At 35.0% G+C, this 20,303-nt stretch overlaps 1 protein-coding gene and 1 long non-coding RNA gene across 2 annotated transcripts in view; both read left to right on the top strand.

The window, feature by feature from the left end:
• The window catches only part of LOC128198765 (uncharacterized), a 38,129-nt gene extending 17,882 nt beyond the window's left edge, over positions 1-20,247 (top strand). Inside the window, exon 2 of the long non-coding RNA XR_008251468.1 lies at positions 15,722-20,247. This is a non-coding gene — a long non-coding RNA (uncharacterized LOC128198765). The remainder of the gene's footprint in view (positions 1-15,721) is intronic.
• LOC112053790 (protein phosphatase PTC7 homolog) lies at positions 1,246-20,247 on the top strand. The gene is made up of 5 exons (XM_024093343.2): positions 1,246-1,834; positions 3,770-3,949; positions 4,444-4,642; positions 12,939-13,201; positions 13,963-20,247. Exons 1-5 carry the CDS (start codon positions 1,606-1,608, stop codon positions 14,010-14,012), a joined length of 921 nt encoding a protein of 306 aa, XP_023949111.1. The 5' UTR covers positions 1,246-1,605; the 3' UTR covers positions 14,013-20,247.
• Positions 20,248-20,303: the final 56 nt, after the last annotated feature.

Raw genomic sequence — 20,303 nt, 5'->3', positions numbered from 1 at the left:
AGACTTAAAATTTGCAACAGTAGTAGGGTAAATATTGATATTATTTTTAACGTAATTTGTTCAAGAAATAAAATCGTTCTAATTTTATATAGTACTAGCGGGCGCCCGCAACTTCGTCAGCGTGGAATCCAGTTTTACACAAATCCCCCGGGAACCATGGATTTTCCGGGATGAAAAAGTAGCCTGTGTGTTAATTGAGAGTGAAATCTATTTCCAGTCTAAATTTCAGCCAAATCGCTTCAGTAGCCGCAACGTAAAGGAGGAACAAACATACACACACGAACTTTCGCCTATTAATATTAGTGTGATTGTAAGTGATTGAGTGGTTGTAGGGGTAATCTCAGGATCTACAGAAACGATTTTGAAAATTCTTTTACCGATAGAAAACTACGTTATTTGCTAGCGTCATACCATTAATACATAAACCATTAATAATTAATAATGGTCTAAGAATTTTAATAATTTAATAATATTATTACTTGAACTCTTTGACTATTTAGACTATGGATCTGTTTCGCACCCAAATTCACCAACAAAAAAGTCTGTCGTTTTTTGAGGGGGACGAGGTAAACTCACACATCGAAAACATTAACACCATTAAATATATTCTGTAACCATACACTACACACAACTATATATTTGACTCGCAATACACACACGCGTAATTTTTACACAGGCTAACCAACACATCGCTTCTCATCGCTTAAACTATCCACAGAATATATACATAGAATGTTCGATTACTTGATCGATTTTTTGGTGTTCCGTCAAAAAAATCGGTTTTTATAAGAAACTATTTTTATTACAAATTTAATAAAACTATGGTAGAATTACTTACAAATGTAAAGTTACTCCATCTTTTACTGAGCTATAAGTTTTTGGGCGTTTTTTATACCATTCAACTACACAAACCGGCATTTTTAGGGAGCTCTTTACATGACGAAAACGATTACAACAATGAAACATCGATTCTATAGCAACAGTTTTTATATACGCGTTAGATCATTGATTTTTGATCTTTGCTAGAGGGGTAACGGATAGCGAGGCAGGTCCTATTATTATTGGTCGAAGAGTTCAGTTTATGTTAAACACCAAATCTAAGCTTGTTTACCTCAGAAAATGACGGACATTTTGGTTCGTGAATTTGAGTGCAATACAAGTCCATAAGTAAGTAGTCTTAGTATCTAGTATCTATCTATCTATGGTGACACCTGACACAGAACTGGAACTCACATTTTTGTGGCCAGACTGGAGTAAAGTAAATATGTTCCTTGGACTGGTCTGTCACCATTGGTCACAAGATAAATCCAAAAATATATATTAAACTCATACACATAAAACATAGTATATGTACAATTTTATATATTGAACTGTGATTGTGAATTGAACAACTTTTGTTTAGTTGTGCGTGTGCGAGGCGAGTTGTGCTTGTGATTACGTCTGTCAGGTGCTTTTCAGCAACCAAAGTTGTGTGTAATGGATTGATTGCGTTGTTTCTTTGATTTTTGTTTAACTATAATACCTCATGGACATTCGAAATGGGTTCATTATTGGCAAAGCAATTGTGAATGGGGCCTGGTTTCAATTTGCACCGTAACTAAATGAATGATGCAGTCAATATTCTGGACAGGCAGAGTGCTATCACGTGCTATTAGAAATGGACTTTCGAGTTTTTCCAATGCAGCGGAATTAAACGTTTCGAATAAGAAACATCCTTATTTAGTGTCAGTTGTTTGTGGTTTTCCTAAAGACATTGCTAATGGAAGATCTCATAAAGGACAGTTTGGAGACGACGCATGGTTTTCCACAAATTTCAACAATGCAGATGTCATTGGTAAGTAATCAATTTAATCTCAATCAATAGAACTCAACATAAATTTAGTTTGCCTATTTCCAGCACAGTGGGTATCATAAGGGGTCAAATGTCTATAGGTTGTTGGAAGAAAATCATAACTAAAAATGTAAAAAAATCTGGAAATATTTGGAAGCGACTCAAGTAGCCCTAGTAGGACGCCCCTAGGGTTACTATTGCTTTAGATAATTTTTTTTGGACCCCCAGTGTAACCTTCCGTATAGGACTAACAACAATCAATACAAATTACACTGAATTGTGCTTATCAAAGGTAGTCGGATAAACGATACATGGATTGATTGATGTAAAAGGATATTAATTTGTCTCTGCTTTATATTTACAGTGTGTTATTTAAAACATGATCTTGAATAAACATTGACATTTGTTGAGCTAATTGCAAGTAAACATGTTAACAAAATATAGTTGGAAGCTGCAGCAAATATGCAGCTGTTAAACAAAAAGTCATTGAAGCTACACCATCAATGAATATTAACTTTAAAACCATAAGTTACATTACATTTATGTACTTAAGTTTTACAATATTTTGAACATTTAGCACAATTAATATTGTGTAAAGAATACATTTTAGAATTTATTGCAACAGTCCTCTTTATCGGTTTTAATTAATTTATAATAATTATTGTCCTAAACAATATTATTAATGCAAATTTTTTTCTATAAAAGTCTAGATATCTTAATTAATTTTCTTGAAATATTCTCGATTCAATAATAAGACCATAAGAAGACTACCCATCTGTAATACTTTTAGCTTATATTGTGTAAACTCTATATAACAACACTTAAGGTACTAAGTACTCTATATAACTAAGGTACATTTTATAAGGAGTTGAATTAAAGTTGAAGAGAAAAATGTATGAGTAAAACTTTTTAGTCAATACACAGTTCTTTCTTTCGCATTCTTTTACTAGCCTTGTTTACCATTTGAAAGTTAGTGAGCAACTAAGATTAAGATAATGTATTAAGTCCATGACTTCTACTTATTAGTCATGGTCAACAACAGTCTACACATGCAATCCCAATTTGTAAACAAAAGAATAGTATAGAGCCATGATTGCCCAGTGGATGTGACCTCTGCCTCAGATTCCGGAGGGTGTGGGTTCGAATCCGGTCCAAGGCATGCACCTTCAACTTTTCAGTTGTGTGCATTTTAAGAAATTAAATATCACGTTTCTCAATCGGTGAAGGAAAACATAGTGAGGAAACCTGCATACCAGAGATTTATCTTAATTCTCTGTGTGTGTAAAGTCTGCCAATCCGCATTGGGCCAGCATGGTGGACTAATGGCCTTGCCCCTCTCATTCTGAGAGGAGACTCGAGCTCAACAGTGAGCCGAATATGGGTTGATGACGTAAATAAAAGAATGAATTTCTTAGAAAGATTTTTTTGCATGATGCTGACAGTCAAGTTTATTATGGGCTAGTATAATAAAGCGACAAAAGACAGCTGTGTGTTTTCAATAATTTTGGCAAGTTAAAAAGTACAAGTTAAGTAAAGTATGTCTATCTGTCTGTTACATTTTCACGTCTAAACCACTGAACTGAGTTAGATTAAATTTGGTATGTAAGATAAAATGTACCTTGAAGCATTACTTCAAGCCTTGAACAGGAAAACTTGGGTTAGGTTAGGTTAGGAGTCCAAAAATCCATGGTCTGAAACAGCATTTCATGTAGAGTCCCAGTCCACTAGTATATTACAAAACTGAATTGTTTTGATTTGTTTGTCTCCTTGAAAAAAAGAACAGCTTAATCAATTAAAAGATACTTTTTTTTGTTTGATATAAAATGATGATTTCAGAAAGAAACAGTGATTTGGTATGGAAATTTTAAGAGGTATAAAAATTTCCTTATCAGCGAGTGTGTACATATTAAATAGTAAGTGTACATTTTCTGTTTTTAGGAGTTGCTGATGGAGTGGGAGGCTGGCGCGCCTATGGCATTGATCCTGGGGAGTTCTCATCATATCTCATGAGAACATGTGAGAGGCTCGTCCGAATGGGACATTTTAAGATGTCAGAGCCTGGAGACCTCCTAGCTAAGTCATATTATGAGCTGCTAGAACACAAAAAACCAATTTTAGGTAATAAGGATAATTTTATAAAAAAATTCTTCTGCACCCTATTTGAAAAATAGTTCAACATTTAAAAAAAGTTTTAAACAGATTCAATTTGTAGAAAATTTTATCCTCCACAAAAACATGTAAATATGATTTTGAGTATCGAGACTTGTTAAGGTTGTAGGGACTTTTGAGACAAAATTTGTACTTTGTAAAACCAAATAATGGTTTGAACAAAAATCTAGCTTATTAGATTCTGAGGTTGATGTTTGTCTTAGATGATTGTACTAAGCTAGATCTGAAATTATGAGTCTACAAAGTGTCTAGCATAGTGTCCTGCAAAGTGTTGCTCTGTAACAGATTATCTGCTTATTCTGTCAACTATTACTTAAAAAATATTGTACCTTTTCCTATGCAAACATATTATATTTATATAAAAGTTTACACTGTAGGATTTTGTACTATTCATTCGGCGTCTAGCTAAATAAAAGTGGGTTGAACTTTCACCTTTGTGGCAGGTAGCAGCACGGCTTGCGTAATGATCCTCGACCGCAACGAGTCGATCATGCGCGCCGCGAACATTGGCGACAGCGGCTTCATGGTGGTGCGCGGCGGGCGCGTGGTACACCGCTCTCATGAGCAGCAACACTATTTCAACACGCCCTACCAGCTCAGCTTGCCGCCGCCGGGACACGACAGGAACGTTCTTAGTGATAGGTGAGTATGACAGCTCAGTTTGCCGCCGCCGGGACACGACAGGAACGTTCTTAGTGATAGGTGAGTATGACAGCTCAGCTTGCCGCCGCCGGGACACGACAGGAACGTTCTTAGTGATAGGTGAGTATGACAGCTCAGCTTGCCGCCGCCGGGACACGACAGGAACGTTCTTAGTGATAGGTGAGTATGACAGCTCAGCTTGTCGCCGCCGGGACACGACAGGAACGTTCTTAGTGAAGCTTCTTCTTAACTTAATCAGACCTCAACGGTATCACCGGGTTGTTTGGGCGAGCGCAGAAGCACCACCTGAGAATCAGAGTAGCAGGCGGAATGACGCCCTTAGGGCGTCTCCTCTGAGACTCTGACCTCGGATTAGAGGGCTGTTCGAGAAGGGTGTTTTGGCTTGAGTGTATCAGTCCGGGCGCCCACGAGATCGTAAGTTAAAAAGACCACGTCCAATTAATGGCCTGGGAAGCCTTGTCGTTTGTATGTCATCACCAGGATCGTAAAGGACATTTTTGGGCGTCTAGATCTACTAATTGGCATTGTAATCGGGGGTGTGAAACTTTACCTCTTTATAATATTAGTATATAGAGTACACATGAATGGTACTTTAACAGTAGAAATACCTTCCAGCGAACAAGAATTTCGTTCTGTGGCATTGTTCCAATTTTTGCGACGAAAATTATATAAGTATGTATACTTATAAACACAATATGAAAAACAATGATAAAGTACTTAAATAACATAATTTTCACGAAAATACTCCGGCCTCATAACATAAATACGTCGGATAATAATAATCTAATCAAAGTATGAGACTCATGTTTCTTTTTTGAAATATTCAGTAAAACACTTGTTGCTGTAACCACTTCCGGTCAATACCTCTGTCAATAATATTCTAACTTTCTATTCACAATATTATAAATGCGAAATCATGTCTGTCTGTCACGAAATTTAATATACCGATAGATTGGACTTTGGACCAGCAAGTGCATAACCTAGTTTTATCCCGCAAAAGTCGATTGTTCGCGAGATTTGCATAAAATAGTATTTAATTTTCATACGAATAGTGTCCCGAGCGTCCGATATATAAAAATCTCGTGTCACGGAGTATATGTAATATGTATGTTCATTTATCGCACTCCTCGGAAACGGTTCGACCAATTTTATTGAAATCTTTTTGGTATAGTTTCGTATATACGTACGAAAATAGGTCGTAACTCGTAATGTATTTCATCAACCCCTGCCAAAATTTTTAAGTCGCAATTTTAGTAAGGACAGAAATTTTTGCCGGATCAACTCGTTATTATTAAAAAAAAGTAAAAAGTAAACTCTCGTATTCGTTTAATAATAGAGAAATGGAATCATTCGTAAGTTGTTTGAAAACAATTTTATCAATTGAATACGCTATTAGAAGCTAAGCAAAAGGTTACTTCAATAAAGATAGCGATACAAACAGCATGCTCAAGGATTTTTACGTATGATGATAATGGTGATGTCAAAAGACTCATATTAAGTGAACTTAGTCGTAGATATACGTTTTTGCGTCTAGCTGCAGCTTTAGCAGGCTAAATACGAATAAACGATTAAATCGCCTTATGCTTAATTTATGATTGTATATTCTATTTCTATATTTTGTATATTTCTCCATATTATTATATACTTTAAAGTTCTTGCAAATCATTGTTAACTACTATTTTTCATATTTAGCTGAAAATGAATTTAAAATTATAAAATTAATGAAATATTTCCATATATTTTTATTGATTTGACTACAACCTACATAGTAATGGTAATTGAATAAAATTCTTTGACATGACGGAGAATAAGATAGGAAATTATTTTGACTTTATTCAAAATTATTATATCTATTAACGTATACTTTTACAAGGTGTCCCGTAATTATTGGATAAAACGCAAATGGTAGATTCACCACCTAATTATCTAAAACTCATTTGAATAGTTTATCAAAATACCTAGGATGACCAAGTTATATTTCTTTTTCGGATTTTTCTATCTTGAATCAGTTTTTTCAATGCTGTAGCTGTAGAATTAAAATTTTAAAGATTTGAGTTTTGTTGAATATTACGGATTAAATTATCAATGTATACTCTTAATATGTTTATATATATATATATATACTCTGTTTATAAATAATGTTTTATTTGTTATGTACAAAAAGCTTTGAGTGAAATAATTATTTTTCTTTCATTAAGATGACCCGATTCAAAGAAATTGATTGTCCTTAATTTAAAAAAAAGTATAGAGCTGAAGTGTACCTACCATCATTTTAAAAACTTGTACACTTATCGAGATTTGTAAATTGGTATAAAACTTGTGTTTACTTTACTTCCAATATAAGAAAAAAAAAATTGTTTCCAACTTTTTCCTTTAAAATGTCTTACAATATCTACCCGACACCCTGTATAATATATCCATTAGTAATAATACTAATTATTAATTATCTTTCAAAGTAATAAGATACGGGATTTTTAGATAAAGTTATATTCTTAATCTATACTAATAGTATAAAGCTGAAGAGTTTGTTTGTTTGCACACGCTAATCTCAGGAACTATTGGTCCGATTTGAAAAATTATTTCAATGTTAGATAGCCCATTTATCGAGTAAGGTTATAGGCTATATTTTATTCCCGTATTCCTATGGGAACAGGAACCACGCGGGTGAAACCGCGCGGCGTCTACTAATGACATTATATGTCATGCCTTAGTAATATATCGTTACAGCCGCTTAGCAACTTTTCCCGTTGTCTAATAGGTACACACTACACACATATTGAAAATGATGGAATCCTATTAATATGAATTTAGAGCAATATCATTGGCACTATATACTTACGAGTATATCACTCAGATAAGATAATTTCGAGATATGTATTGTTATTCATGTCTAGGAAATCTAGACATAACATTCCACGAATTGTATTATAAGTAGGTACAATTACATTATAGGTGGTTCTTACCCGCAACATTATTAACCGACTTCCAAAAAGGAGGAGGTTCTACGTTCGGCTGTATGTATGTTTTTTTGATAAAAATTTACAGAAAAATATTTACTACATTTTTATAAATTTTTAATAGTTTTGTATTATTGTTATAAATTAAAAAAAGGATAAATGAATAAATGAAAGCTAAAAAATATATATTACATTAAATCCTACTAATATTATAAACGCGAAAGTTTTTATGGATGTTTGTTTGTTTGTTACTCTTTAACGCCACTACGACTTAGCGATTTGGCTGAAATTTGGAATGGAAAAAGATTTCACTCTGGATTAACACATAGGCTACTTTCATCCCGGAAAAATCCATGGTCCCCGTGGGATTTTTAAAAAACTGAAATCCACGCGGACAAAGTCGTGGGATTTCAGTTTCTATGCAAGATTATATATGTAGAATGTACATACATATTTTACTTGATTTGTCAAAGAAGTATAAATGAAATTAATTAAAAAATCCAAAATCCGACAGCTTTTAAAAATATTATTACAAAATCAATCCGTAATGAACTGAAATGAGAATAACAAAACAAAATTTGACTGACTAATGCATTGTTTTGTAAGCTGAAATGCGAAATAACTACATATTATGTATCTAAGTAAACTCATTAGTAAAAAGTTACTCTATGGTGCCGCAAATAAAAGATCTCAGTGGGCCTATAAAGACTTGTATCCAAGGCGGTAAAATAAATTAAAAAAAAAAAAAAAAAAAGATCTCGGTGCTAGTACTTGACGAAGCCATCTTATATATTTATACTGTACAGCTGAGTCATGTTCGGTTAAAATTACAATAATTACAAAATATCATGTCATGATTGTTTTAAATAATCTTAATACTTTTTTAATTTGTGTGATACTAAAGCTATTTTAAAATATTAATATTATTTGTTCCATTTATGTCTTACCAATCGATCGATCACGAACGATGTATTTGTATTTTATTATTATAAAATGTTTTGTTTTTTTTTATTTTAATGTTTTTTATACTTAAAACACCTAAATAAATAACACTTATTTATGAATCCATGATTATTTACTTCATTTCATGTGTTTTTTTATTTAACAAGATAGATAATGACTGCGATATCATCTGATTCTAATAGACTACGCAGTTTAAAACTGGTGCCTTGATAAGTGTAAAGGAGATGGTCCAAAATTGTATGGAGCCCAGGATCAATCATTGTACCCAGGCGGAAATAAAAGAACATGAAATTGTTCACTTTTTCGATTATAGAAATTTACGAATTTGCTTTAATTCTTTCGAAATAATATTAATTATCTCCCAAAAAATGCAACACTAATATGGGTAATATTGGCGGATTGATGACGTTTTCAATGCAGTAGTCGTTGATGTTTGCTGTCAATTGTCATGTCATAGTCGCTCTAAGCACGCCATCTTGATGCAACTCAAAATATTTGGTTTTAATATTATTTATATCTTTTTATTTAGTTAGATTTATTCACTTATTTAGATTTTGATCAAATCCCTGATTTTTTAAATTTTATTGATGCGGGGTACAAGAGTGGACCTTAAATGGACCATCTCCTTTAATAATTATCTTGTTATTTGGAAAGACTACAGATTTTAGATCTGAGCCAATGTAGAAAATTAAATTTCAGAAAATACCGAGCAGCTATAAAGCAATTATATTGCCAGCTTTAGTGATCTCTTTTACCCGCCAAGATAAACAAGATTACGCTACTTTTGATTAGTTCCGACTTTAGCAATCATAGGAGAAATTTCTGAGATTTTAGCCAGTTGAGATCTCAACTTTTTAAATTCTTAGGTCATTTCGAATTTGTTATCTAACTAGAAAAACCTCGCGGTTTCACCCGCGTTGCTCCCATTCCCATGAGAATAGGTATGGGGCTTCCAACAGTAGCCTAACTATACCACCTGAGCCCTGTAGCGAATACATTGGATAGGCATACAAAAATCGTCATGTAGTTTATTTATTTAATGTTAGCTATTCCTGTGATCATAACCTCGCGGTCTGGGGACCCCTTCAAGCCGTGGCATTTTGCCAGCCCTATCAGCCTTAGTAACGCCACTTTCTTAATCATTATCCTGTCTTATGTATGGCAGTAAAGCTGAATGAATTCAAAACTTTTTGTCTGTAAGAAACTCATTATCTTTAACATTAAACTCGACTTAACAAATATTTTTACCACATTGTTCAAACTAGTATAGCTAATGGTAATATCAAAAGTACTTAATTTTAGAATCTCTAATACAGATTAAAGATGTACTTACAACGCTGTGGGCCTATGAGTAACGGTTCTTTATGATTACACAATTTTATGTATTAAAACCTGAAAGTAAAGTCATTTGTCGTAACTCAAACCATAATCCATTCTTAGTTCGAAAATTAAAAAATGTATAAGTCCTATATATTTATTACGTTTCGAAGCGTTCGCTATTGTAGAAAGAATCGAAATGTAGCGTGGCTAGAGTGGTTGTTGTGTCGGGTTAGCATAGATGGCTAATCTTTTAATGACTTTGGCCAGTGTGACCGGAATTTGTTGTAATTGTATGTTTTAAATAAACATTCATCCACATCACTTGAGCATGACCCGGTTTCGGAGTGAAACGTATACCACGTAGAGAGTTTTGTGACGGATCTAAGTAATGTTGCTTTAACTCACACGGATTAAGTCGCTGTATCAAATTAAACTAATTATTCATTGTTAATAATGAACTGGCAACATGCACTATTCGAAGACTTGCCAGTGATAACCTATAGTTCCGAGACTTGGTCGCTAACTATGGGCCCCATAAAAAGGCTCAGAGTCACACAGTGGGCGATGGAACGAGTTATGTTAGGATTATCTTTGCGTGATCGAATCTGAAATGAGGAGATCCGCAGAAGAACCAAAATCACCGACATAGCTCAACGAGTTGTGAAGCTCAAGTGGCAATGTGCGGGGCACATAGTTCGAAGAGCCGATGGACGTTGGGGTCCCAAAGTCTGGAATGGCGACTCCGCACTTGTAAGCGCAGTGTTGGTCGACCCCCCACCAGGTGGACTGATGACATCAAGCGAGTCCCATACAGGTGGCTCAATATCGTGATGTTTGGAAGTCCCTACAAAAGGCCTATGTCCTACAGTGGACGTCCATCGGCTGATATGATGATGATGATGAATAATATACTTCCGCAAAGTAAAGCTTACTTCTGTCCATCGATTACATATTATATCGTATCGTGCCAACCCTATCGTTGTCTATAGTCATGTGCTCATTCCACAAGTATAATATGGTTTGTTGTATTTCTGCGTGCACTAATATTAGAATTTTTAGTCCATTGGATATTTGCCAGCTCTTAACTCTCACGTGCACCGTTTATTTTGTAAAATAGAATGTCTTGTTTATTTACGTGCTCCTACTTTCTGTTGTTGTTTTTTTTCTACAATCTTTTTAAAGAAAAAGCCGCTCGCGTCTACTATCACGTTGATTGCGTGAAGTGCGTGAATGTAATATCGAAATGCTCAGGTCTGTGCATTTCCTTTTCGAAACTTACTTTTTTTTTTCAAGTTCTTTGTCGAATTATTCTGTCCCCAAATGTTGTATTTACTATGTATTAGTGTAATAATTACAACATGTGTAGTAAGTAAAAGTTAAGATAATAAATTCTATCAAGAGGTAAAGTTTGTGATGTTGTAGGGGTTAATTCTGAATCGACAGAACTGATTTTGAAAAATATTTTATCACTAGAAAGCAACGTTATTTGTGAGTGTCATAGGCTATATTTTATCCCCCTTGAAGTTGCGGGTGTCGCAAGTAAGGTAAGGTCGCTGTTAATCCTTGGAGCATCGTAGCGTACGTACCTTTTCCGAGAGCATTGAAGAGTACACTGGAGAAGAGGGCGGTAGCCGGTATTTTCGCCTGTATAAATCGCAAGTGGAATAATCAGGGCATGTAGCCATGTGGCACGTCTATTATCTTTCTACAAACGCTAACGCTTCGAAAATTATAAAGAAATATGGGAATGACGGATCTGTTCGATAACTTGATGACGTGACCCGTCGATAGCAAATGTCATGCCCAGAATGCCCAAAAACGTTTGCGATTGTAGAAAGAGAATCGACGTGTGACGTGCCACATTGGTAGAAACCCAGATACCGTCGTATGCCGCGCTGTACTAACGGATACTCCCGGAGGATATTTCTTAAAGAATCCTCCTCGATTATTTTTCCCCTGGCATCTGCCAGTGTGCGCATGTCATTAGGCCTCACAGCCACTTATTATCCTATTTTAGAGGTACGTTAACTTACGGGGCTAATATTCATTTCTTAGAAAAGATATGGAGCTAGACCCAGTACGCCGGTCCGATGAGGGTTGGCAGGCTTGGGGTAAAAATGGTTGACTATTAAAGTTAATAATAATCGAATTCGGAACCGATGGCTTATAGTGCTCTCTGTGGCAAGGGCAGCACGACTGACTTCCAAACTCCTGACCTCGATCCGAAGGCTAAGCAACGAAGCAGTTATAGTAAGCGCCAAAGTTCGAGTCCGCTTTGCTTTAATACAATGCATAATTACCTATGGCTGGGTAAGCGAGGGTTATTTTCACGGGCATTTCGTCATGTTCCGACGTAAGAGCGGGTTGCAAGTTTGGCGCATTAACTGCTTCGAATTGAAAAAGAAAGGAAGAGAAATGCTTTTATTTCAATGTTATGCCACACATCACAATATCTCCAATATACTCTCCCAGGACAATACCCTGCGATGTGTGGCATAACCCAGAAAATGGACCCAACTCAGCATAATACTACATGACCTTTTAAAAAAATTTTGATTATCATAAAATTGAAATTTTTGAAAAACCCCCGAATGTCATGAAACTATTAATTACATTCTCGATCAAGACGTCAATATTCTCTTTCAGTGCGCTTTCATTTGAGACCTCACTCGAGTATATTTGCAGTCATTCAGTTGTTCTTCCCCAACCCAACAACTTTTAAACGGTTCAACCGATTTTCATCAAATATGTCTAAGAACACTCGCCCATAAGTCACTTTTGATACAAAAAAAAAAAATTGAAATCGCTGCATCCGTTCGGGAGCTATGGTGCCACAGACAGACACGTAAAACATATAACACCATTCTTTTTGCGTCGGGGTTAATAAAATAGGCCATGCAGCGCTGATTTCCAGCATTGGTTCAGTACTTAGACAGTGTGGCTTTGGATCACGGAGACTTGTTTCAAGCTGTGAGACTAAGCCTTTTTCTTCCAAGAAATTCTTTCTCAGATATTGAATGTTAAACATTTCACAGGCCAGAGTCAGCAGAGACGGCCGAGTTCAAAGTGGAGTGTGGCGACGTGATCCTCGTGGCGACGGACGGCGTGTTCGACAACGTGCCGGAGCCGGTGCTGGTTGCGGAGATGCGGCGCGCGGGCGGCGCGGCGGGGGCGGGGGAGCAGCACCTGCAGGGCGTCGCCAACTCCATCGCGTGGATGGCGAGGAACCTGTCTTTCGATGGTTGCTACATGTCGCCCTTCGCGAAGAGCGCGCGCCAGAACGGCATCGATGCTATAGGTAAGGCCTTTCTACACCGTTTGTAACGATATTAACTTTTTTTTGACGAGCGATTGGTCGTCAAATATCACGGAAAAAATGCGGATGCGGGTTTAGGCAAAATAGGCCGGTGGGTCTAGACAAGTTACACGTCAATTCTCTTTGTATGGAGATAATATTCGTTATCGATTGGTCACGTGATCGACCTATCAATCGGATGTGAGGAAGCATTAGCGTTTGTAGAAAGAGAATTCATGTGTAACTTGGCTACTGGTTTAAATGTGTATGTGTGGCAAATTGATATTAATATTTGTTGGGCGTGCAAAGCGAGGAGATTTACACTCACTCAAGTATTCCGTTACCGACCCCAAAAAAATCGTCATGTTTTTTTTAAATGTTAGATTATTTCTGTGCTCACACGGCCATGTGAACCCGTGTCATTTTGTCAATCCTATAGGCTGAATCGCTTGGCGTCTTTGATGGTAGGGTGGTAATTAGCCACGGCCGAAACCTCTCACTAATTAGCCCCTTTTTTTAACGTGGGGAAATCCTCATGGATACCACGGGGAGGTAAGAAGGCTATGTCGGACTTCAACCCCCACCAACCAGACCTGGACCTATTAAGAAAACCTCAATCGGCCCAGCCGGAGATCGAACCCAGGACTTCCGTCTTGTAAATCCACTGCGCCACGGAGGCCGTTTTTGTAATTTCGCCCTTGCTAGACTTTAATTAAGATAATTTTAAAAAACTTTTTAAAATGTAATTCTCTTTACATTTACAGGAGGAAAACCAGACGACATAACGGTGCTACTTGCAATTGTAGCGCTATGAAGATGTCATCAATATTGTGATTTATTAGATTATATTTTTTAGGAACTGGTTTTTTTTAAACCACTTGCATACTAGCTTAACAACGACACCAAAAAATGATTTTTTTTTAAATATTGGTCCTATTGAATTTAGCCATAGTTTCGATTGTCAATTTTACTTATAAATGCAATTATGTAAATTGTATTTATATTTATAATATAATGTTGGACAAGAACAGTAAGGTACAGTAAGATCTGATTCCAAATTATCATCAGATGGTCAGTCTCAGCATTTCGACCACTAGATCACACAAAAAAATGTTAAATTTAAAAATTGTTAGATTTTCATGTTAAAAATGTCATAAATACTAGATTATACAGAAAAAAGCATTGTTATTTGCAATGTTGTGTATTAGATTACACAAAAAAAATTACATTTTCATTGTGAAAGCCTCTCAGGATAATCAGGCAAATCGAATCACTGCAAAAATTCTAGAATTGTTGCAAACGACCAGATAACTGGAAACCATTGTGTTTCTCCATCATTTAGTCCATTTTTATGTGGTGAAGTATTTCAAAGTGTGACTAAAAAGAAATAATCTTAAGTTAACGTGAAGAGTTTCTAGGTAAAAAAATTATAATCTCTCATAAATTGCAAGATTTTGCAATTGTCCAATTTTTCCAACTGCTACATAGTGTTAATACTGTGTGAAGCTTTAATCACTTGATGGTCCGTGGGTGGACATTCCTAGGTTCAATTCTAAAATTTTGTAGATACATTCTCTTGATAAATAATTCTTATGCATAATTACATGTAAAAAAAAATGTAAAACAAAAGTATTACCACTATTGCATTAACCAGTTAACCGCGTCTTTACTGTTTTTCAAAATTCTAACCAAAGTAGTAAACATCAAAAAGACTAGTTATGTGTTATAGTCTTGAAAATAAATATTTTCTATTAAGAGTGTGCAATATGTAATTTGGTGGTTACAAATGGTTCTGGATCTCAGATTCTGGAAAAGTTAGGAGCCTGATATTTGGGTAAATGATATTTCAAAGTGTTAGCTTCGTTATGACTATACAAAATACACAATTTGTAAAACTTTTCTCGATAGTTTATTTTTTTGAAAAATACATGTTTTGCTCACATTTGCTTTCAATCTCAGGAAAAGCAAACTTTTTTTTTTTAATTTTTGTTTTGTATAGAAAATTAGGTATATATCTTGAACATGACAATTTTGTTTTTCTAAATTGTTTTAGCACTCACGTCATAAAATTTACGTTGCGCGTCAATCGCTCCGTGCTTTTCACTCACGTGAAAGTCATAATTCGGCGTCTCGTTTGCGCTTCGAATTTTATCCATATCGTACCGACACGCCGCGCTCCTAATAAATTTCTCAAAAAACCTAAAGAAGTATCCACTATGTTACAATCAATTATTGTATCAGCTTTATTCCTTACCGTCTCTAGTTACTGATCTGTATAGTTGTATACGTCTAGAGATGAGCGCAATGTCCAAGGGTAAGGGATAAATTGTACTTGATACAGTAATGAAATTGCATCAGTGGTAATAAATAAATTTTCGATTATAAAAACACATACATACATACATACATAGAACCTCTTCTGTGTTGGAAGTTGGTTAAAAAGTAACAATCGGTGCTTACTGGTGGATATCACACAGTAGCTAAATGTCATTTTGTCAATTGATTTGATGTTTACTTTAATAGGTTTTTAACCGACTTCCAAAAAGGAGGAGGTTCTACGTTCGGCTGTATGTATGTTTTTAATAATAAAGACCAAAACAGTGAATATGCCAGCTGTTCTAATATGTAGCTGGATAGTAAGCTAGTAATAAAGTCAGGTCCAATATGACGTAAAGCTGTTTTTATTTTTAAATTCTCAATCGATTCATTGTGTTATGTCGTTGAGATTTTGTAAATTACTCGAGCAGTGTTATTCGGTTATGTTATTATTTTATGTTCACCCAATCAGTTTTATCAAAGATTAGCTGACGCCTCGCGGTTTCACCCGCGTGGTTCCCGTTCCCGTAGGAATACGGAGATAATAAATAGCCTATAGCCTTCCTCGATAAATGGGCTATCTAACACTGAAAGAATTTTTCAAATCAGACCAGTAGTTCCTCATATTAGCGCGTTCAATCAAACAAACAAACTCTTCAGCTTAAATATATTAGTATAGATTCACTTTTTAAATTTCACATACCCACTGGCAAAATGGCATTTGTTTCACCAGATGGTATGTGATTACCACCGCCCATGAATCATGTTGAGGTTATTTCTTTATCAACATATTAAAACTGGGCGGAAAGTCATTGTTTCAACAATATTAACAATGCTATTTAATTTGAAAATAAACTAAGAATGTTACTTTTTGTGAGGTATCTAAGATGGAAAATTTTATTTTGAAATTAGCAAAATGCTCATCCCAGAGCGTTTGAAAAGTTATTACAGAGTATTCACCAAACTTCGAGCGCTTTGATTAACCCTGGGATATGTTATAGTGCACTGCAATGATATTAAATACTAGATGTGTTACTAGCGCATGAAAAATGAGGCGCTCAAAAGAGGAAATTTATAGTCGACTCAATGTTCGTTGTGGTCAACAATAAACAACAATTTAAACAAATACCTAATACCTAAATATTCTCTACAATGTCGAGTTGTGTGTTCAAAAAGTGTAAAAACTATATATACATAAATATATAATGGACTTAAAGACAAAATTGTGCATGTGTGCGCTCAGTGTCGTAGCCTTTTATTCGGATCACTTTTTGCGGTGATTTTGTAGGGACGTAACCAATCTATAGTATAAAATTATCATTGGTGTACTGCACAACCATACGTCTCCTGTTCAGAGCGGACTTGAAGTTTGTCGCGGTCTATACGTGCATTGTGGTTTTGCCTGCTTTTGAGACTTATTAGGAGTTCTATTTACGCCTCACAGATTCGTAATGTTTTATATTGATGTCATAAGTCATGCCTTCCTATGCACAGACATAGTCGCGTGTTAGGTTGTTGTTATATTGCATACTAATGCCCGGCCGCTCAGAGATTTTTTGACAGGTCGTGATCGAATAGGTGATGTAACTTCGAACTGCCGTACAAAGTTGTTGAACTGCGCTGTTTCAAGGTTATGCCAACTGTTTGTCTTGGTAGTGATGGGACAAATAACGAGGCAATTGTAATTGGATGTTCGATCGATGATTCGATCATGACCTGTCGGAAACGCAATCACTGAGCGGCCGGACTTAAATTGTAAATGTGTGATTCGGTGTTTGAATGAAGACTGATTTTTATTTAATTGATTATAATGGTCATGTTTGTAGAATTGAGATTTTGCTACGCCATGTTTCAAATTGGAACCAACGGCTATGTGTTGTATTCTTTTTTTTTAAATTAATTTTTCTACTTTTTCGATGTCAATTAAGTATTACAAGTCTCAGATTTTACAAAAACTTGTGTATGTTTCTTATTGTATTTTTCTAAACAATACAAATTTAAATTTATATTCACCGTTCGGTATTCAAATCCGAGAATTATTATTTTTTAATTAATGGTAATTTTGCAATGAAATATTTCTTTAGGTATTTAAAATGTAAAAATAATATACTTGAAACAAAGCAATTTTTATAAAATTTAATTTGTTTGTAATTACGAAAATATTCCTACATTTGCGACGGTCTACTAAACTAGCTAATATTTTTGTTGTGGCAACATTTGAGGGAGTCTTTCAAACGACCGTAGACTGAGAAATAAATAGATAACAGATTGGCGTGCCGTTGTAAGTCAAAATATATACGATTTTGGCATCTCAAAACTAATTTACACCAAGTTCTTTCTTTTTTGGACCATAACTGCTCTAGAAAAAAACGGCCTAAATATCGAATCGCATTATCTCGTTTTTTACGTATCGGTTATCTTTTTGAGGGAATGCGATGGACGCTACCTATGTCTATTTACTTCTCTGTCTAAGTGCAAATGAAAAGTTTAAAAAATACTTTTTCGGATATACTTTCCTAATTACTCCAAGGCTAACTGTACAGTACCTAAATAGGTTTTTTTTTACTCCTGTTAGTTAAATTTAACATTAACGGCTTTTGAATGCCGAACCACTTAAAATTGTACGCGGTTGCTGAAGGTTGCTGCTTAGGTTTTTATCATCGTGACTTAGGAGTATGAACGAATTTAAATGTGATTTTCTTTTTTTTATATTTTTGTCTGACGCATTTCATTTCATTAGGAAAATAATGTTTTTGTCTAAAAAATACTACTAAATACCTTTGTATAACTTCAAATTATCTAAATTAGAATATTGTTTATTTTAAAATAAAGACAACTTCAAGGCATTTTACAAATGTGTGTGTCTTAACGGTTGTAAGGGACATGTTCACGAAAACTTAAATCAACGAAACTTGGAATTTGGTACTTGGTTGGTACATTGTTCATCAGTCCTTTTAATGACTTTTTAACTAATGACAACATGGAATGACCTATAAGCATAGTCCATTTCATTACGATTTCAACTAAAAGTCCACAAATTAGCATTACATTTTAAAACTCGCGCGTGTAGCTGTTTTTCGAAGAATTAAACTAATCGTCAGCAGTACATAAGTGGATGGGTTTGTCGCATTCATAGACTAAATAATATAACATACTTGTGCACTTATACTGCTCAAAATTTCTAAATCACCAATCATTTCAGATAAGTAGTTTATTTTATGATATCATTGAAGACATTAATTTGTAACATGTTCATGGAGTTTCCGATAACTTGTCCTTTACATCCTATATAATTCTCTCCTTATGTTTATATTGAATACATACTTACTGTAATAATTATAGTGTAAGGGTTGTTATACATAAACGGGCAGACATGCGAATCGGCTTTTTGCTACCTAGGCTACCCGATGATTGGTGTTAAGGCAAGTTTCGTTTTTTTAGTCACAACGGTGGTACAAACAGGTTTGACAACCGTCAAACAATAACATATTTATGCTTTTTTTTTTTTTTTTTTTTTTTCTCTTGTTTGTTGGTCTATCGGAGATCAGTCTCTAGACCATAATCCGATCAAATGACTATTTTAGTATGTCGTTTCGGGCTCTGCACATCCACTGATGTAGCGTCCCTCCAGGAATAAGTATATACTACTATACTATGTTGGCCAGTCGTGTTCGTTTCAGGCGGAATTTGCAGTCCCTGACGTCTAACAATTTGACAGCCAGGTTGTTTTTATGGCGCTCAAGCCTCTGTTTGTAGGCCTCTAGTGACCTGTCTATTTCCTCCTTAACAGGTGAAATGTTAAGATGGCTATGTGTTTCTGCAGTCTTGACGAACCATGGTGCATTGCATATTACATTCAATACATTGTTTTGGAAGCGCTGAAGTATTTCAATGTTTGAGTGGCTAGCAGAGCCCCAGAGTTGAATACCGTAGGTCCATACTGGTTTTATAACACATTTATTATATATATTTATGCTTTTAATAAAACAATATATAATTGTTTATTTAATTGTGAGCACGAAATTTTTGCAATTTATAAGTAACCAGTTAGTTTAAAAAATATTGGTGAAATGAAAGTTTAGTGATGTTTGTTGGGATGTCAAAATCGTATATGTATATTTGACTAGCAAAAATACGCCAATCACTCGTCTATTTACTACTACGTCTACGGAGTTGCAACAATTTATTGGTTACAAGGGAACACTTTTTATAAATCCAGACGTTTATCGTACGTCTTCAGAGCACACAACTTATGGCGGCGTCCATATAGTGTTTGTGCTGATGTAAGCGTCGATCGTGCCTAATCGATTATATGTATGGCAACCCTAAGTATAAGCAAGGAGCTGTATTTTGCACTATAGCTATGGTACATAAGTATTATCTATTCTTTGTTCGTTCGGTGTTTTGTGTGATTTTTTGTTTCTTTAAACAAATCATTAGGTAATTTGGGCATTTGTAAATGAGATAAAATAAATGTACCTACCTATATAAACAGTAAAAGATTGTTTTGGAAAACAAATACTCACACACTCCGCCGCGCGTACAAATCCTTTGTAACATTTTAGAATGTCCTTTTTTACATGTTGCGTGGTGTGTAATCAAAAATTATTCAAAGTTACTACTAATATTAAAACGAATGTGAAATTGTTTCAGTGCAAACGTAAATTTATGTAAATTCATGTGCTACAAATAAATTATGTATGTAGACAAATAAATAAATTTGATTCACTTTGCTTATTATTATTATTATTATTGCATGATATCTCTTTGGAGCGCAAGGGGGTGATAA

Source organism: Bicyclus anynana, chromosome 14, assembly GCF_947172395.1.
Source record: "Bicyclus anynana chromosome 14, ilBicAnyn1.1, whole genome shotgun sequence".
Lineage (NCBI taxonomy): Eukaryota > Metazoa > Arthropoda > Insecta > Lepidoptera > Nymphalidae > Bicyclus > Bicyclus anynana.
The sequence above is the reverse complement of the archived record's forward strand: the minus strand, read 5'-3'. Positions and strand labels throughout refer to the sequence as shown.

Coding starts and splice junctions, on each gene's coding strand:
- LOC112053790 (XM_024093343.2), top strand. CDS start 1,606: ATGATGCAGTCAATATTCTGGACAGGCAGAGTGCTATCACGTGCTATT. Junction 4,643..12,938: donor AGGAACGTTCTTAGTGATAG/GTGAGTATGACA, acceptor AACATTTCACAG/GCCAGAGTCAGCAGAGACGG. Junction 13,202..13,962: donor GAACGGCATCGATGCTATAG/GTAAGGCCTTTC, acceptor TTACATTTACAG/GAGGAAAACCAGACGACATA.